This window comes from Hylobates moloch, unplaced genomic scaffold (assembly GCF_009828535.3).
Source record: "Hylobates moloch isolate HMO894 unplaced genomic scaffold, HMol_V3 SCAFFOLD_14, whole genome shotgun sequence".
In the NCBI taxonomy this organism is placed as follows: domain Eukaryota; kingdom Metazoa; phylum Chordata; class Mammalia; order Primates; family Hylobatidae; genus Hylobates; species Hylobates moloch.
In genome coordinates, this window is record NW_026652289.1 from 56573423 (window position 1) to 56593337 (window position 19915).

A 19915-nucleotide genomic window follows, 5' to 3' on the forward strand; every position below is an offset into this window, starting at 1 on the left:
AGAATCTCTGTCTAGACTATCTGTAAGAAAAATATTTATGAGATGACTGAGGAAATTTGGAAGTTTGAATATCAATTGATCATTTAATACCAAAACTTTTAATTAAAAAAATGTATTTATGATACTGTGGTTCTCTTAAAAAAGTAGTAAACAGGTTTTCAGTAAGTGTTTGTATGAAAAACAAAAGAAGTTCCATCAAAAGTGCACTTGTAAAGCTAAATTCTCAAATATATGAAGTCATCTCATGCTAAGGAAGATATGAAATAAACAACCAGAAGAGCAGTTCAGTCTGGATGACATTTCAGTGTTAGTCTGAAAAATATTAAATTACATACTCAGGATTTTCAAAAAGAAAAGGAGTAATAGCCCTTAAGTATAAATAATTTTGAAATGTAAATCGGCAGAAAAAAGATCAGGTGGATTTGCAAATGACAAAAACTTTAGAAGTGAAAAATATAGTTGTAATTTTTAAAAGCCAACAGCATGGTGTTCATGAATGAGAAGAGTCAATAAGATGTCAGTTCTGTCCAATGTTAATCTGTAAAATCAATGCAGTATTAAAATCTGAAACGTTTTTTTTTTTCATGATAGTAAACATGCAAACTTAAACATTTTTATGGTAGTGTAAATAGCCAAGGTAAAATTTGTAAAGAACAACACATTAAGGTAATGTGCCCTTCAGATCCCAAAATTTATTATACGACTGTAGTGAGGTTCAGGGGTGGAAAAATAGACCTATGGAACAGACTGTAGAGCCCAGAACAGATTGATAGGTACAGATCCATAGATGGAATCTGTTTTCAGTATGCTATGAGATAGGACTGTTAATTTTCTTCACTCCAACTCAGGTTAGCAATTGAACCAGTACCACAGTGAATAGTTTATTCTTTCCTCACTAGTTTATTTCTTTTTTAATTTTTTTTATTTTTGAGACAGTCTCATTCTGTCACCCACGCTGGAGTGTAGGGGTACGACCTCAGCTCACTGTAACCTCAGCCTCCTGGGTTCAAGTGATTCTCCTGTCTCAGGCCTCTGGGTAGCTGGGATTACAGGGATGTGCCACCATGCCTGGCTAATTTTGTATTTTTAGTAGAGACAGAGTTTCACCATGTTGGCCAGGCTGATCTCAAACTCCTGACCTCAGGTGATCCGCCCGCCTTGGCTTCCCAAAGTGCTGAGATTACAGGTATGAGCCACCACTCCTGGCCTATATGGCTGTTTTTTTTTTTTTTTAATATATTCTGTATTAATCTCTGTGTTTGAAAGACCTTTACCATCTAGGCAAAAGGGAAAAAATAGTTTCTTGATTAGAAGACTTTGACAAATATGTAGTAGTATGAGAGGATAGATAGTACCCTGGGCAACATGGTGAAACCCCTTCTCTACTAAAAATACAAAAATTAGCCAGGCAAGGTGGCGCACACCTGTAGTCCCAGCCAGGTTGAGGTGAGAGGATCACCTGAGCCCGGGAGATGGAGGGTGCAGTGAGCCAAGATCACACCGCTGTACTCTAGCCTGGGTGACAGAACAAGACCCTGTCTCAAAAAAAAAAAAAAAAAAAAAAAAAGGAAGTAACTGAAAAAGTATTTCTTCTTATTATTTTTTTAATAGCACATCATCCTTGTATGTTAAAGGATGAAATAAATAAGGGAAGTATTGATGACACATGAGGGTAGTTTTTTGGGGGACATATAACTAACTAATGAAGATAAGAAATAGGTTTTATCAGCCCTGGAAATTGTGTGGGGCATATTTTCTCAGTAGAAGACAGGAATGGAATAAGATAGATGAGGTAAAGATAGGAATAAATTTTGAGTTGGAAGCCATTTGAAGGAAATCACTATTTTCTCAGTGAGGTATAAAAGTTGAAATCATTCTTCTAGAAGTGTGATATACTGTATACGAGGTTCGAGAAGATGGGAAGAAAATGCAGAATACTTGTAAGGAATGCAATAAATAAGGTTAGGTAAAAAGATATAATGGTAGCATTGAAGGACAAAGGGAAGCTGAATAAAATTTGTAGTGGTGCCTAGTTGTATAATTGTGTTAAATTTGCCCAGCAAGTCAGGGGCAGGATTCTTTTGTCGTTCTTGCCAAACTCCCTTCTCCTTCCCACCTTGTGGGAGGGAGTGAGTCAGAGCCTAGAATTCCTTGAAAATATATGTCTATCTCTTTAGTTGGTTTCTCTCATCATTTTCTTGGTTTTATGTAATTTCTCTGTTTATCTTCTTACTGTTTTTAACAAATTTTACAAAATTTTTGCTCCATTGTTGGGATTCTTTCTTGTTTTTGCTTTATCCTTAAGAAATTTTGGGTACAGGGCAATTAGATTTGCATGATTATTCTGTCTTAATCCAGTCTTTCTTAAGTATAAGGAAAGAACTTGGTTCTAATCCCAAGTTCCTTACAAACATTTGAGACAGCAAGGGAAAAATAATTTTTCTTTGAACTCTTTGGATTTTTGTATAATAAAACATTGAAATATATTTTTTTTGGCAAGTTACTGTTTTAGAAAGTGCCTAGATTTGGACAGTGAAACCTAATATTATGTGGTCTCAGTGAAACTGTTGCTGTGCTAAGACAAGAGTTAGTATTTTGTGTTTTAGAAGATGTAATCAACATGCTTGTTAAGCTTTTCTTTCTTGAGCATCAGAAAGCAATGAGTATTTACTTCTAAATATTTTGCATCTTTTATGTTGCAGTTATTTTACCAAGAAAATGGTTTGCACGACTTTGAACATATACTATCCATGCTGATGGGACAGGATCCAATATGAATATAAATGATGGAGGAAGACGACGCTTTGAAGATAATGAACATACATTACGGATATATCCTGGGACTATTTCAGAAGGGACAATCTACTGTCCGATTCCTGCCAGAAAAAACTCCACAGCTGCTGAGGTGATTGAGTCTCTTATAAACAAACTTCATCTTGACAAAACAAAATGTTATGTTCTAGCAGAGGTAAAGGAATTTGGTGGAGAAGAATGGATTCTCAATCCAACAGATTGTCCAGTTCAGCGAATGATGTTGTGGCCCCGAATGGCTCTGGAAAATCGCTTAAGTGGAGAGGACTACCGCTTTCTTCTGAGAGAGAAAAACCTTGATGGATCAATCCATTATGGTAGCCTGCAGTCATGGCTACGGGTAACAGAAGAACGTCGCAGGATGATGGAACGGGGTTTTCTTCCACAGCCTCAACAGAAAGACTTTGATGATTTATGTAGTTTACCTGATTTGAATGAGAAAACTCTCTTAGAAAACCTACGAAATCGCTTTAAGCATGAAAAAATTTATACCTATGTTGGCAGTATTCTAATAGTTATTAACCCATTCAAGTTTCTTCCTATTTATAACCCCAAATATGTCAAAATGTATGATAACCACCAACTGGGAAAACTTGAGCCCCACATTTATGCTGTGGCTGATGTAGCTTATCATGCCATGCTTCAGCGCAAAAAGAATCAGTGCATCGTGATTTCGGGAGAGAGTGGTTCTGGGAAGACTCAAAGCACAAACTTTCTTATTCACCACCTTACTGCTCTCAGTCAGAAAGGATTTGCCAGTGGAGTAGAACAGATTATTCTTGGAGCTGGACCAGTACTTGAGGTAAATATATAGAAATCTTATTTTTGATTTTAATTTTAATTTTTATCCTTTGAGGTAGGGGGGTGTATCATTCCTGGAGGTACTGCAATACCAGGTCGATGTGTAGAGTAGATCAAGCAAGATACTGTTCCATCTCCCAGCTTCAAAAACTGATTTAGGGCCGGGTGCAATGGCTCATGCCTGTAATCCCAGCATTTTGGGAGGCCGAGGTGGGTGGATCACCTGAGGTCAGGAGTTCCAGACCAGCCTGACCAACATGGAGAAACCTGTCTCTACTAAAAATACAAAAAAAAATTAGTCAGGCGTGGTGGCGCATGCCTGTAATCCTAGCTACTCGGGAGGCTGAGGCAGGAGAATTGTTTGAACCCGGGAGGCGGAGGTTGTGAGCGGAGATCATGCCATTGCACTCTAGCCTGGGCAACAAGAGTGAAAATCCATCTCAAAAAAAAAAAAAAAAAAAAGTCTTTGGATAGAAGACATTCTAGATATTAAACTGATAAAAACATAACTGTACTTGATCTTAGCCAGAAGGCTGAGAAGCTATAGAAATACTGTTCTTGCTACTCTGGGCACACTGCCTGCAGGGTAGCCCTGCTCCACGAGGAGCAGCAATTTAAAAAAAAAAAAAAAGAAAAATACTGTTCTTATTCTTAAACATATCTTTAAAAAATATTTGATAGATGTGAGAAGATGAAGTAAAACTAAATAGAAGTGTAGACGTTATTTTTAGTAACCAAGAGAAACTGGAAGATGGGAAAGCAAAAAAGGTGGTGTGGAAGACTGAAGAGTGTGACAAATGGTAATTTTTTTTTTTTTTTTTAAAAGAGAGTGTCTTTGGGTCATTAATGATGCAAAGAAAGAGATGACTGTAGTCATTGTATATCCCCCTATAAGGGGAGAAAGCAGAGTCAGGTCCTGTCTAACTGCATTGTGATGGTTGGTGAAAATATTTTTGCTGATGAATATTTTTGATGATGAATTGCTTGTATTTCTGCAAGCTTAACAGCTGTGCCTAGCATCGAAACTTGTAATAATGTAGAGAATATGGGAAAAAATGTTTAGTTGTGGGATGTTTTACAAGTAATACCATCCAATGTCAAAAGGAAAGATAATACAGAAGGACAAGTACTCCACAATCTCACTTATATGTGGAATCTGAAAAAGTTGAATGCATAGAAACAAAGAGCAAAGTGGTAGTTACTAAAGGCTGCGAGGATTGGAGAGATGGTTGTAGGACACAAATTTTTTAGTTATGTAGGAGGAATAAGGTCAAGGGATCTATTATACATCATGATGACTATAGTAAGTAACAGTATATTATATACTTGAAAATTTCTTTCTTTTTTTTTTTTTTGAGACAGAATTTTGCTCTTGTTGCCAGGCTGGAGTGCAATGGTGTGATCTCGGCTCACTGCAACCTCTGCCTCCCGGGTTCAAGGGATTCTCCTGCCTCAGCCTCTTGAGTAGCTGGGATTATAGGCATGTGCCACCACACCCAGCTAATTTTGTATTTTTAGTTGAGAAGGGGTTTCTCCATGTTGGTCAGGCTGGTCTTGAACTCCTGACCTCAGGTGATCCACCCGCCTTGGCTTCCCAAAGTGCTGGGATTACAGGCATGAGCCATTGCCCCTAGCCTATACTTGAAAATTTCTAAGAAAATATTTTAATTAGTCTCATTACAAAAAAATAAGTATTGTGAGGTAACGCATAAATTAAGTAGCTTGATTTTGCCATTCTACACTGCAGACATATATGAAAACATCATGTTATACACCATAAATATATGCAGTTTTTGCTTGCCAATTAAAAAAAAAAAGGAAAGGGAATATAGTGTTTGTTTTAGACCTGAAAGGAAAAGGTAATACTACTTCATTGTCTTTTTAAAAGATATTTTGTAGGTATAATTGAAATACAGTAAACTGCGTATATGCAAAGTGTATAACGTGATAAACTTTGACATGTATATACCCATGAAACCACCACCACAGTCAAGAACATATCCATTATCCCCAAAGTTTCCTCATATCTCTTTGTGATCCCTCTTTCACACTCCTCTCAGCCCACCCATATATGGGAAACCAGTTAAGTGCTTTCTGTCACTGTAGATTAGTTTGCATTTTCTACCATTTTATATAAATGGAACCACATAGTATGTACCCTTTTATATTTGGCTTCTCCCACTTGGTATAATTATTTTGAGATTTATCCATGTTGTTGCATATGTCGATAATACGTTCCTTTTTGTTGCTAAGGTAATAGTATTCCATGGGATATCACAATTTTTTAAATCTATTCACTCGTTGATGGATATATAGGTTGTTTTTAATTTTTGGCTATTAACATTCAAGTTTATATAGACATATGCATTTTTTTCTCTTCAGTAAATATCTAGGAATGGAATGACTAAATCAGATGATAAGTATGTGTTTAACTTTTTATTAAGTTCTTTAATTTCTCTTGGCAGTATTTTATAGTTATTAGTGTACAGGTCTTTTACATCTTTGGTAAGATGTATCTCTCAGTATTTTTGAGGATGTTATTATAAATGGTGTTCTACAATTTTCAGTTCTTTGTTGCCAGTATATAGATATACAGTTGATAGTTACACGTTGATCTTATCTGCTGCAACCTGGCTAGACTTAAATATTAGTGCCATTAACCTTTTTTTTTTTTTTTTTTTCTGAGACAAGGTCTCCCTCTATTGCCCAGGCTGGAGTGTAGTGGTGTCATCATAGCTCACTACAGTCTCGATCTCCAGGCTCGAGTGATCCTCCCACCTTAGCCTCCTGAGTAGCTGGCACTATCAACCTGTGTTGCTATGCTCGGCTAGTTTTTTATTTTTATTTTTATTTTTAGTAGAGACGAGGTCTCACCATGTTGCCTAGGCTGGCTGGTCCTGAACTCCTGAGCTCAAGTGATTTTCCTGTCTTGGCCTCCTAAAGTGCTGGGATAACAGGCATGAGCCACCACACCTGCCCACCCCTGCACCAGCTTTTTTATAGATTCCATTGGATTTTTCATATAGTCAGTCATGTCTGTGAATAAAAAGTTTTTTTTCCTTTCTAGTTTGGATGTCTTTTTTTTTTCTTGCTTGATTTCACTGGCTACTCCAGTATAATGTTGAGTAGAGGTGGTTGAAAGCAACATCCTTGTCTTTTTCTAATGTTAGGGGAAAACATTTGGTCTTTAGCCATTAAGTTATAATGATAGCTGTTGGTTTTGTGTAAATTCTGTATCAAATTGAGCTTGATCCCTTCTATTCCTAGCTTGTTTAGAGCTTTTTTGAGGAATGGATGTCAAAATTCATTCTGTCACGTGTTATTTCTGTGTCTTATTGAGATGATTATATTTTAAACTTTGTTAATGTGAATTACATCATGAGGGACGTTGTTTTCTTTCTCATTAAAAAAATTGTTTTTGAGACTGGATCCCAGTTTGTTGCTCAGGCTGGTCTCAATCTCCTGGGCTTCAGTGATTCTCCTGCTTCAGCCTTCCAAGTAGTTGAGATTACAGGCATGCACCATCATGCCTAACATTGTTTCCTTTAATGTCTTTTTTTTTTTTTTTTTTTGCATTTAATCTTTTGCATTGATAGAATTATCAAGTCTCATAGGATGAATTGGGAAGTCTTTTCTCCTCATGTTTTTGGAAGCGTTGTGTAGAACTGATTTTTTTTTACTGTCAGTGTTGGAATTCATTAATGAAGCCATCTGGACCTGGTGTTTTTTGTGGGAGAATTTTAAACAAGGTTTCAATTTTAAAAGTAGATATATTCATGTTATTATTATTATTACTTTTTTTTAGTAAGCTTTGATAGTTTGTGTCTTTCAAGAAACTTGCTTAATCTAAGTTATCATATTTATTGTCATAAAGTTTTATATAATATTCCCTTATTGGCAACTGCTGCAGCTGCCACTGCTGCCGCTGGCTCTGCAGCTGTAGGGGACCCGTGCGGGTACGCAGGGTGAAAGGCGCTCTTTGCCTGCTGAAAGTTCCCATGGAAAAACTACCATCTCCCCAGCTCACAATGGTGTACGAAATTGATTTAACTACTGGAGATGCTGGGGCTTCCAATACTTACCCTACGCAGTGCTCAACCTTGTGCAAAAGTGGCTTCATGGTGTTCAAAGGACAGCCATGCAAAATAGTGAAGATGTTAATTTCCAAAACTGGAAAACATGGTCATGCCAAGGTTCACCTTGTTGGAATTGCCGTTTTCATGGGAAAAAATAAAAAAAGAAGAAGATATTTGTCTTTCTGTTCAAAACATGGATGTTCCAAATATTCAGAGACATGATTATCAACTGATACGCATTCAAGATAGTTGCCTTTCCCTGCCGGCAAAGCTGATGAAGTTCCTGAGGATCTTAAACTGCCAGAAAGTGAACTAGGCAAATAAATACAGGGAAAATACAATGCAGGTGAAGATGTACAGGTGTCTGTCATGTGTGAAGAATATGCTGTAGCCATAAAACCCTGCAAATAAATGGGAGCCTCAACCTCCCTGGCTTAAGCAATTCTCCCACCTCAGCCTCCCAAGTAGGCGGGATTATAGGCATGTACCACGACGCCTGGCTAATTTTTGTATTTTTTGTAGAGACAGAGTTTTACCGTGTTGCCCAGGCTGGTCTTGAGCTCCCAGGCTCAAGCGATCCACCTGCTTTGGCCTCCTAAAGTGCTAGAACTACAGGCTTTTAAAGTTTTTAGTATGATCTCTGAGGTCATTGATTTTAGATCATTCTTCTTTTCTAATATATTTATTTAGTGCTGTAAATTCTTTCCTAGGTACTGCTTGTACTGCTATCCCACAAATTCTGACATATTGTGTTTTCACTTTTATTTAGTTTAAAACATTTGATAATTCCCTTTTGATTTCTTCTTTTTTTTGTGACTTATTCTTTTTTGTTTGTTTGTTTCCTGCTGGAAAGCCATAATTATATAATCATTGTAGAAAGAAATGTATAAAATATTGTCGTAGAAAATACCAGGTTCTTCGGGAGGCAGAGGTTGCAGTGAGCCAATATCATGCCATTGCACTCCAGCCTGGTCAACAGAGCGAGGCTCCGTCTCAAAAAAACGGAAAATACTGGGTTCTTGTCACACGACCAGGAAAGATTAGGCTCGCAGACACGTAGAAGGGTGAGGAGTAAAATTATTGAATGAAAAGGAAAAACAACTCAGCAAAGTGAGATGAGGTCCTGCTAACAGGCTGTTGACCTCACTAATTTGATCCCAGGTCTTCACACAGAAACAGGAGAGGCCAGGCTCCTCCCCCCTGCAAATGGCATAGACTTAACAAGTCTTCACCCTGTCTTCCCAGTATGCAGGTCAGTTGGAGATTCTCCTGGAACCTTTTATTACTTGACTGTCTCATTCTCCCCTCTGAAGAAGTGCATCTAAGTGCCAATAGAATAAGGATAAGGATAAGGATAAGGATGAAGACCGATTTTAACTGCCTCCTGCTGACAGGGGGCACTGTTTTGGAAAAACAGCAGTCAGATCTTCCTAGAGGCCTACCTACAGGTTCCCAGCAAAAGTGGCCATTGTCCGAGGCTCCTAGTTGGATGACCATTTGGAGCTTGATGGCCCAGGCAGGGCTATTTTCTAACATATTCCTGTGTCCATGCAGGTGGATGAGGTTGTGATTGGTGGTCCACAAGCCTAGGGTGATGGAGAGACCAGGTTGCTGCTGCAGGTTCAGGGTCATTTCCTAGCTTCCAGGATGTACTGGTGTCTTAGCTGTGCATCTCCCAGGACCTGGAGATCACAGAGCAATGGAGGCTGTGACAAAGTCACCAGGGGCTCCTGAGGTGGAGGACATGGAACAGCAGAGACAGATCCCACCCACCCCCTTTTTTTTCTTTGAGACAGAATCTTGCTCTGTCACCTGGGCTGGAGTACAGTGGCGTGATCTCGGCTCACTGCAAACCCCACTTGCCCGGATCAAGTGATTCTCCTGTCTCAGCCTCTTGAATAGCTGGGACTATAGCCTTTTGAGTAGCTGGGTGTGCGCCACCACACCCAGCTAATTTTTGTGTCTTTCTCCATGTAGGCCAGGCTGGTCTTGAACTCCTGACCTCAGATGATCCACCCACCTCAGCCTCCCAAAGTGCTAGGATTACAGGCCTGAGCCACTGTGCCTGGCCTGATTTCTTCTTTGAACCATGGGTTGCTTAGATTTGTGTTTAGTTTGTAAATATTTAAATCCTATTTTTTTTTTTTGGAAACCTAATTATTTTATTATAAGTATATATAAACAAAAATTTTAAAGACACTGAAAAATGTACAAATATAAAACTGTATTTAAATTTTTTTCCTTAAAGTTTGTATACAACTATAAAGCAAAACAGATTTTACCAAATTAAGTATAAACGAAACTTCAAATCAGTGAACTTTAGATTAACAGTATTACTTGAAAAGTATGGATGGTATTGTTTTGTTGAAATTAATTTGCTACTCACGAGTGAATATAGTACTTTCCAAAACAATGACATACTTATTTGTGTCACTTTAGTTTCTTTCACGTGACCAGTTCTCAATAAAGATTTGTGAATTTAATTTTCAGGAAGGTATAAATAATTCAAAATATTTTGGTGTATCAGAAAACCAAAATCTAAAGTCTCTATCTTTGGCCCACTGCACATTATATCTATCTAACATCTGTATAGACTATATAGATAAATATGGATTTCACTCTCCCTATATATAGATATATATCTCCTTGTATCTGTATCTTTACTTATAGGTAAATGAACATATATAGATTATGTATATATTTTAAGTTATTAAACTAATTATACATGCTATAAAGCATTCAAACAATGCAGAAACGAATGAAGTAAGAAATGAAAGCCCTTTTGTACAAACATTAGGTTGCCGTAACAAAGGTCAAAACAATAAGGGATTAAAGAAGATAGATTGTTATTTCTCTCACGTCATAATACACATGGTAGCAGTCTTGGGCTGATCTATTGATTGTGCAGTGATGGGCACGGGCTCCTTCTTTGTGGCTCTGCCATTCTCAGTACATGGCTTCCATCTTAGTCTAAGATGGCTGTTTCCATTTACCCTACTGGTTTTTGGTTGTCATGAAGGTGCTTTTCTTGTGTGTGTAGTTAGTTGTTAAATTGGTGTATTTTTGTGTGTGGGGGAGCAGTCAGTGGATCTGTGGATCTGTTCCACATCTTGCCCTGCCCCAATCCTGTCCTCTGAGATTCTGTCCCCTCTTCTTGATTTATAATTTAATTCTTTTGTGGTTAGATAACACTGTGTTGTATAACTTGAACTCTCTTAAAGTTATTGAGACTTGTGGCCCAGAACATGGTCTTTCGTGGTGGATATTTTTTATGCATTTAATAATTCTGTATTTTGGCCAGGTTAAATAACACTGTGTTTTATAGCTTGAATTCTTTTACATTTATTGAGACTTATGGCCCAGAACATGGTCTTTCTTGGTGGATATTTTTTGTGCATTTAAGAGTTCTGTATTATGGCCAGGTATGGTGGCTCATGCCTGTAATCCCAGCACTTTGGGAGGCCAAGGAAAGTGGATCACTTGAGCCCAGGAGTTCAGGACCAGCCTAGGCAACATGGGTGAGACCCTGTCTCTACAAAAAAATGGAAAAAAAAATTAGCTGGATGTGTTGGTATGCACCTGTAGTCCCAGCTACTGAGGAGGCTGATTTGGGAGGCTGAGATGGGAGGATTGCTTGAGCTTGGGAGTTTGAGGCTCCACTGAGCTGTGATGGTGCCACTGCACTCCAGCCTGAGTGATAGAGTGAGACCCTGTCTCAGAAAAATAAAAAAAGCTGATAGCCTTTGCCTAGTTAAGTCCAACATCTGGGCTTTATCAGGAACAGTTGCTGTTTATTGCTATTTTTCATTTTCCCATGCCCATACTTTTGTACTTTTTTGCATGTCTCTTAATTTTTTGGTGAAAACTAGACATTTTTAAATAATAATAATGATGTGGCATCTCAAAATGAGATTTTCCCAAGGTTTGTGGTGGTTTTCTTACCATTGTTTGGTTGTTTCATGACTTCTTTGAACTAATTTTGTAAAGTTTATATTTTTGTGCATGAGATCATCAAAAACTGTACTCAGTTATAGTGGTTAGTTATGATTAGACTTGGATTTCCTTAAATGCCTGAAGTTAAGGCTTCCAGTCTTTACTATGAGGTTCTGTGTGTTTGTTGACTCACCCCTTCAGTACTCAGCCAAGCGGTTGTCAACTGTGCCTTACCTTCTACTTCCTGCTTACAAAGAACCTCAAGTTCAAAACACAGGTCTCCTGTGTTTTGTGAGCATCGACATATCCTGGGCATGTGCAGTGCTGTGCATGCTCATGGCCTTCCATATGCCCATGAATATTTCAGGTGCTTTCAAAGTCCCCTTTATACATATTATTTACCAGCTTTTCCTTTTGTTTTTTTTTTTTTGCCCCATTCTGTTATTACCACCTTAAGCAGTTATAGTGATTAAACAATTGCTTCTGATTGTTTTTGACAAACACACATAGTGATGGTGGGTGGGCACAGTGGGGAGTGTGAAGAGGCTGTTTTCAGCAAGGGATTTCCAAGTAAGGTCAAGAAAGTCCTTATGGCACCACTGCACTCCAGCACCGTGGCTCATGCCTATAATCCCAGCACTTTGGGAGGCTCAGGTAGGTGGATCACTTGAGCCCAGGAGTTCAAGACCAGCCTGGACAATATAGGGAGACCCCCCCCTCCCCCACCATCTCTACAGAAAAATACAAAAATTAGCTGGGTGTGGTGGTAGGAAGCTGAGGTGGGAGGATTGCTTAAGTCCTGGAGGTGGAGGCTGTAGTGAGCCGTTATAGGACCACTGCACTTCAGCCTGGGCGACAGAGTGAGATCTTGTCTCAAAAACAAAACAAAACAAAACATACATACACACAAAGAGAGAACCCTTTGTGTGAGTTTTTCCAGGGAAATGCCAGATAAGTCAAATTGTGATGATTTTCATGGGGAACTGGAGTTTGGATGAGTTCCATCCCTGTTCTGATTCTTCAAGTGGCTTCTTGGGTGTCTTTAAAAAAAACCCCATCATTGTAGGATGTTGGTTTTTCTCTTCAGTGTGGAGCTAGAAAGGAGTAGTAATAGCACAAGTTAAAATGCCTGATTTTCCTAAACTCAGCTGTTTTTTCTTGATTAAATGCCTCTGCCAAGGGTTCTTGCAATCCTTTGGTTAATTTCCAGAGTTCTTAAAAATTTGAGTTTGACAGTTTTTGTCAGCATTCTTGTGCCTTTTGTGAAGGAGAGGATGTTTAGAGGTCCTTACTCTGCCATTTTTGCTAATCTCACTCTCAGTGATATTTTCAAAAGATTTAAGTACTAAAAAATATTTTATGTATTTACTCATGGGGCAACCATTTCTACTGTTCTTCCTTCCTTATATAGATCCATGTTTTAATATGATACAATTTTCCTTCTGCTTAAACGACTTCTTTAATGTTTCTTTTAGTGCAGGTTAGCTTGTGATGAATATTTTCAGCTATGTATATCTGAAATTGTCTTTTTTGTGCCTTCTATTTTGAATGTCTATTTTGAGGAGTTAAGTTTTTTTTGAAATAAGTAATCTTATATTAAAATTCTGTGAATTTTAAAACATTAATTTTTATAGCCATCTGTGTACAATTTTGATACAGAATAGTTTCATCACTCCATACAACTCTTATGATACTCCTTATCTTCATACCCTCTGCCCTGCCATACTTTCATGACTCAGAATCACTTGTCTGCTCTCCATTGCTGCTGTTTTTGTTCTTGAGAATGTCATATAAATAGAGTCCTATAGTATGTAAAGTTTTTTATTTTTTTTGAGACCCGGGTTTCAATCTGTCACCCTGGCTGGAGTGCAGTGGTACAGTCACAGCTCACTGCTGCCTCGACCTTCCAGGCTCAAGTGATCTTCCCACCTCAGCCTCCAGATAAGCTGAGATTACAGGCGTGTGCCACCATGCCGGTCTAATTTTTAAAAACTTTTTGTAGAGACAGGGTCTCCCTATGTTGCCCAGGACGGTCTCAAACACCTGGCTTCAAGCAGTTCTCCCCCCTTGGCCTCCCAAATTGCTGGGATTACACATGTGAACCACCACATGTAAAGTTTTGAGACTGATTTCTCTCATTCAGTGTTGTATCTTTGAAATTCATCCAGGTTGCTAAAATATGACAGTTGTTTATTTTGCTTCTGAGTATAGTATTCCATTATGTAGATGAATCACAGTTTGTTAAATCCTTCATTTGTTGATGGACATTTCGTTATTTTCAAGCTTTGACTGTCACAAAGCTGATGATAATGTTTGTGCCTTGATGTGTATGTATATATAAATTTGTATTTCTCAGTAGTAAACAGCCAGGAGTGGTATTGCTGGGTCATATCGTTAAGAGTGTGTTTAACTTTCTGTGAACATTTTACTTTTTGTTAGATCGTCTTCCAGAGTTGTTCTACCATTTTGCATTTCCACCAGCACTGTATGAGTGTTTCAGTTCCTCTGCATCCTCAGCAGCACTTGGCATTGTCAATTTTTGTTGATTATTTTAGCCATTCTAATAGGTGTGTAGTAGTATCTCATTGTGGTCTTGACGGAATCTCTGTAATAGCTGGTGATGTTGAACATGCTTTCTCATGCTTATTTGCCATCCATATAACTTATTTGGTGAAGTATCTATTGCAAGCCTACCTCTCAAAATGGCCCTAAATGACTTTATGTAGTGATAAAAGTTGTATTGCAATCACAGGTTAAGTAACAGGTAAAGCTTCTAATTTGCTGTTGACATTGTAGCCTTGGGCAGAATCAAAAGTGGCATATATAAAAATAGGAGTAGTGCATCACACATCCATATTTCAAATCTCCAAACCCACTGTGTATTTTTTAAGTTTTATCAAAATGTAATGCATTTGACATTTAAATGAATATTTCTTTGATGAAATTTATGTTTCTGTTTCTACATTTTATTAATCTGTGCTATGTGGTTTTCCTAAATTCCTTGTAAAAAACTTTCTGTGGTGGAAAGGGAAAAAGCAGAATGGACAAACTATTCTAGGCATTCAGAACTCAGCAATGTCAAGCTTTTTTGTGTCTATAGTTTGCAGATGATTTGGTGATGGTTGAGAGCCTGGGCTCTTTTCCATGACTTACTAAAGTACAGTATAATCTAAACATTCATGAGGGACATTTCTGGAGATTTTTATGAATCTTTGCATTTGCTGCTATCATTATAGAATAATTTCTTAAGACATAGTAAAATGTAATTTCGCAGAAATTTAAATGCATGCATAATAAGTAGAGTGGTGGTTGTCAAACTTTGACTTACATCTGAACCACTCGAAGGGGGTTTATAAGCACAGATTGCTGGACCTTATCCTCAGAGTTTCTCATTCAATAGTTTTGTGAGGGACCCAAGAATTCGAATTTCTAACAAATTTTCAGGAGATGCTGATGTTTCTGGTCTCAGGACCATGATACAGTTGTAGTTGAGTATGACTACTTGAGTACAGATGTAGTTGCTGGGGCATCAGCTTGGTTGACACCCTCGCCGTGTCTTGTATGTGTGCGTGCGTCGTGTATATATTCTCTGCACAGTTACAGTTTAGCACGAACAGCTTTGCATTTAGGGAGGTGTTCAGTAAATGGCTACTTTAGGATTTTGGGGTTAGAGGGCATGCCATTCCCATGAGATTATTATAGGAGAAGAAAAAAGCTCCGCAATGAATCATTTCTGTGTCTTTTCTAGTTTTGTTTCTTCAAGTATAATGTGAATGCTCAGGCTAGGGCAGTGGCTTCATTTTTTAAAAACATTTAAATCTTAAATTTCATTGAGCTATATTGAGCTATAACTTACAATAAAACGTACACATTTAAAGTGTACAGCTCAGTGAATTTTGATAAATGTATATATCCATGTGACCACCATCACAGAATTGAGCTATAGATTATCTTTATCACCCATTGTGCCCCTTTGTAGATATTTCTCAATTCCACCCGGATTCCCAGATAACCGCTGATTGGCTTCCTGTTACTCTTGTTTTGCCTTTTCTAGAATTTCATATAAATAGATTATAAGATATGTACTTTGTGCCTGGTTTCTTGTGCTTAGCATAGTGTTTGTTGATATCATTAGTTTACTTTTATTCCTGGGCAGTATTCCATTGCAAGGTACATACTTTGGGTGACAATTTAGGAAGTTTATAGTTCTTACTCTTTTGTAATGAGTACTCTAGCTTTGTTTCAAATAGGCATAATAAAGTATAGTACATTATGTACTGGAATTTCATTTCATTTATTCTATTCTAAAATTGTAATTATTTTGATGTAATTATTATTTTCCTAACTCCTTGTTACTTCAGTTTAGCAAATTTTTTAAAAAGTAAAAGTATAAATATATTAAGACTTTTTTGTAGGGGGGCTCTGGAATGTGAAAGAGAAATCCAAACTTTAAAGAACATTAAGTTTTTAAAATTATGATTTATTTTGACTGGGCACAGTGGCTCACACCTGTAATCCTAGCACTTTGGGAGGCTGAGGTGGGCAGATTGCCTGAGCTCAGGGGTTCCAGACCAGCCAGGGCAACACATTGAAACCCCATCTTTACTAAAATACAAAAAATTAGCCAGGCTTGGTGGCGTGAGCCTGTAGTCCCAGCTACTCGGGAGGCTGAGGCAGGAGAATTGCTGGAACCCAGAAGGCAGAGATTGCAGTGAGCTGAGATCACACCACTGCACTCCAGCCTAGGCGACAGCGAGACTCTGTCTCCAAAATAAATAAATAGCATAAAATAAAATTATGGTTTATTTTACTGAATAGCAGAAAATAAAATCTACTTGGTCTTCTTTCAGTTGTTAATTGCTTTTTTTTTAAAAAAAATTTTGCCTGAACTGTGACTGAGTCTGAACATATAAGCAAATTGTCTTTTTACTATCTCTTTAGCATTTTGTCTCTGAGCTGACCTAAGCAGCTGACCTAATCCCCCCTCCAAAAAAAAAAATTTTTTTTTAGTGAAACTAATGAGAATTATTTATTTTGACAGGCCTTTGGAAATGCAAAGACAGCTCATAATAACAATTCAAGTCGTTTTGGGAAGTTTATTCAAGTAAATTACCAGGAAACAGGCACTGTACTTGGGTAAGTACTGCTACTTAGCAGGTGTAGGCTTTGGAGCATGTTTTAATTTTTGTCTTTACCCTTTTATAAACTATGTATTGTTCATTCCCAGACATTGGTGTCAGCATTAAAATTCTTCCCTGTCAACTTTTTTTAGTTTGGGAAAAGTTAAAACCTCAGAAAAATTTTAACACTAATGTAACAGTCACTCATACCCTTAACCTAGATTTAATTGTTGTCCATGTGTTGCATTTGTTTTCTGTATATTATGCATACATTTGCTCTTTTAAAAAATTGTTTTCAAGGCCAGGCACGGTGGCTCACGCCTGTAATCCTAGCACTTTGGGAGGCTGAGGTGGGTGGATCACCTGAGGTCAGGAGTTTGAGACTAGCCTGACCAACATATAGTGAAACCCCATCTCACTAAAAAATACAAATATTAGCTGGGCACGGTGGCACAAGCCTGTAGTCCCAGCTACTTAGGAAACTGAGACAGGAGAATCTCTTGAACCTGGGAGGTGGAGGTTGCAGTGAGCCGAGATTGTGCCACTTTACTCCAGTCTGGGTGACAGAGCGAGACTCTGTCTCTCTCAAAAAAAAAAAAATAAATAAAAAATTGTTTTCAAGTCAGTTGGTATTTTCTAATCTACATTTTTCTATATAACCATATTATTATATTCAAGAAATTTAATTTTGTTACAATATTGTTTCTTATTATATAGTCTATGTTCAGAGTCCTTTTTTTTAAAATAGACTTTATTTTTTAGAGCAGTGGTAGCTTCACAGCAAAAATAAGTGGAAAAGTACAGCAAATTCCCATATATCCCTTTAAGCTTCCCCTACTACCACCCTTATCTGTGGTTTCACTTTATGCAGTTTCAGTTACCCAAAGGTAGTTGAGTATAGTACAGTAAGATGTTTTCAGACAGAGATCACATGCACATACATTTTATTACAGTGTATTGTTATAATTGTTTTATTATTTATTATTTTTTTTTTGAGAAGGGTCTCACTCAGTCACCCAGGCTGGAGTGCAGTGGTGCAATCTCGGCTCACTACAGCCTCTTACTCCCAGGTTCGAGTGATTCTCCTGCCTCAGCCTCTAGAGTAGCTGAGACTACAGGCATTCACCACCATACCCGGCTAATTTTTGTATTTTTTGGTAGAGACGGTGTTTCACTGTGTTGGCCAGGCTAATCTTGGACTTCAGGCATGAGCCACTGTGCCCAGCCTAATTGTTCTATTTTATTATTAGTTATTGTTAATCTCTTACTGCAGTGGTCCCCAACCTTTTTGGTGCCAGGGACTGGTTTCATCGAAGACAATTTTTCCACAGACTGGGGGATGGAGGAATGGTTTTGGAATGATTCAAGAGTGTTACATGTATCATTAAATTCTCATAAGGAGTGTGCAGCCTAGATCCCTCGCATGTGCACTTCACAATAGGGTTTACATTCCTATGAGAATCTAATGCCGCTGCTAATCCGACAGGAGGTGGAGCTCAGCTTTGCTCAGTTGCTGGCCAGTCACCTCCTGCTGTGTAGTCCGGTTCCTAACAGGCCAAGGACCGCTACAAGTCCATGCCCTGGAGGCTGGGGACCCCTGTCTTCTGTGCCTAATTTATAAATTAAACTTTGTCATAGGTATGTATGTATAGGAAAAAAAGACGCAGGCCAGGCACCCCTATAATTTCACCATTTTGGGAGGCTGAGGCAGGCAAATCATTTGAGGTCAGGAGTTGGAGACTCACCTGGCCAACGTGGTAAAAGCCCATCTCTACTAAAAATACAAAAATTAGCCAGGTGTGGTGGCGTGTGCCTGTAGACCCAGCTGTTCAGGAGGCTGAGGTGGGAGAATCACTTGAACCCAGGAGGCGGAGTTTGCAGTGAGCAGTAATCATCTGGGTGACAGAGCAAGACTCCTTCTCCAAAAAAAAAAAAAAAAATTCAAGGAAGAAAACCATATATATATATATGTAGTATATAGATATGTATGATGTAGAATGGAATATGTATGTGGGTTTGGTATTATTTGTGGTTGGCATCTTGGAATGTATCCCCCATGGATAAAGTGGAAGGGGGCTACTATAGTTGAAAAAGAGAGCCTTTGTAGTTAAAACAGACCTGAGTTAAAAGTTATGCTTTTTACTAGCTGTGTGATCTTAGTATCTTTCAGCATCAGTTTCTATACTTGTAAAATAGGGGCAGTAATATTTGCCACGCAAGGCGGTTGTGAGGATTTAACATATTAGTTCATGTTAATTTCTTTTCTCCCATTTTAGACAGGGAAGCCTGTTTTGGTAATTTAGACTGGAAATGGCAATGGTAATTCAGAAAAAGTAATAAATTTTAATTATCGGTGGTGGTAGTGGCAATGGATTTTCTTTTTTTTTTTATTAATTTTTTTTGCACACAAAAACAATAAACATTTTCTAATAATACATACAAACAAAAAGATGCGTATCAAACATATTAGGAAGGTTGCACATGGGAAGTCAGGGAATAGAAATGGGGGGTGGGAGTTAAAATAAACGAGAGAGGGACTTTATATGGATCAGTGATAATAACTCAATCCTCTATTTGACAAAGAAGAGGGAGAAGGAAGAGGAAGAAAAAGAAAGTGGGATAAAGGATCAGAAAGGGAGGAAAATAGAAAAAATTAGAGTATGACTCCAGGGTAGACCTGTTTTGTTGTCACTGAGTTGGTTGGTTAGTTTGTCTGTTGTATTTTTCATGTTTCGCCATGTTGGCCAGACTGGTCTCGAACTCCTAGCCCGAAGTGATCAACCCGCCTCGCCCCCCAGAGTGCCGGGACCACAGGCGTGAGCCACCACGTCCAGCCCCCACATTGCTTCTGGCCTCCGTGGTAGACCTCCGAGACGGAGCGGCCGGGCAGAGGCGCTCCTCACTTCCCAGACGGGGTGGCCAGGCAGAGACGCTCCTCACTTCTTCCCAGAGGATAGGTGGCTGGGCAGAGGCGCTCCTCACTTCCCAGACGATGGGTGGCCGGGCAGAGGCGCTCCTCACTTCCCAGAAGATGGGCGGCCAGGCAGAGGGGCTCCTCACTTCCCAGACGATGGGTGGCCGGGCAGAGGCGCTCCTCACTTCCCAGACGGGGCGGTCGGGCAGAGGCGCTCCTCACTTCCCAGACGATGGGTGGCCGGGCAGAGGCGCTCCTCA

At 38.7% G+C, this 19915-nt stretch overlaps 1 protein-coding gene and 2 pseudogenes across 4 annotated transcripts in view; 2 read left to right on the top strand and 1 right to left on the bottom strand.

Annotated features, from left to right (window-relative positions):
* Positions 1-19915, top strand: part of MYO9A (myosin IXA) — a 300242-nt gene that overhangs the window by 70308 nt on the left and 210019 nt on the right. For all 4 annotated transcript variants that reach the window (XM_058427939.1, XM_032174780.2, XM_032174781.2 and 1 more), the window contains exons 2-3: positions 2703-3613; positions 16663-16757. In XM_058427939.1, coding sequence (XP_058283922.1) covers positions 2774-3613; positions 16663-16757 — 935 coding nt within the window. In that variant the 5' untranslated portion in view covers positions 2703-2773. The remainder of the gene's footprint in view (positions 1-2702; positions 3614-16662; positions 16758-19915) is intronic.
* LOC116482799 (U2 spliceosomal RNA) lies at positions 3984-4157 on the bottom strand (annotated as a pseudogene).
* LOC131381230 (eukaryotic translation initiation factor 5A-2-like) lies at positions 7641-8099 on the top strand (annotated as a pseudogene).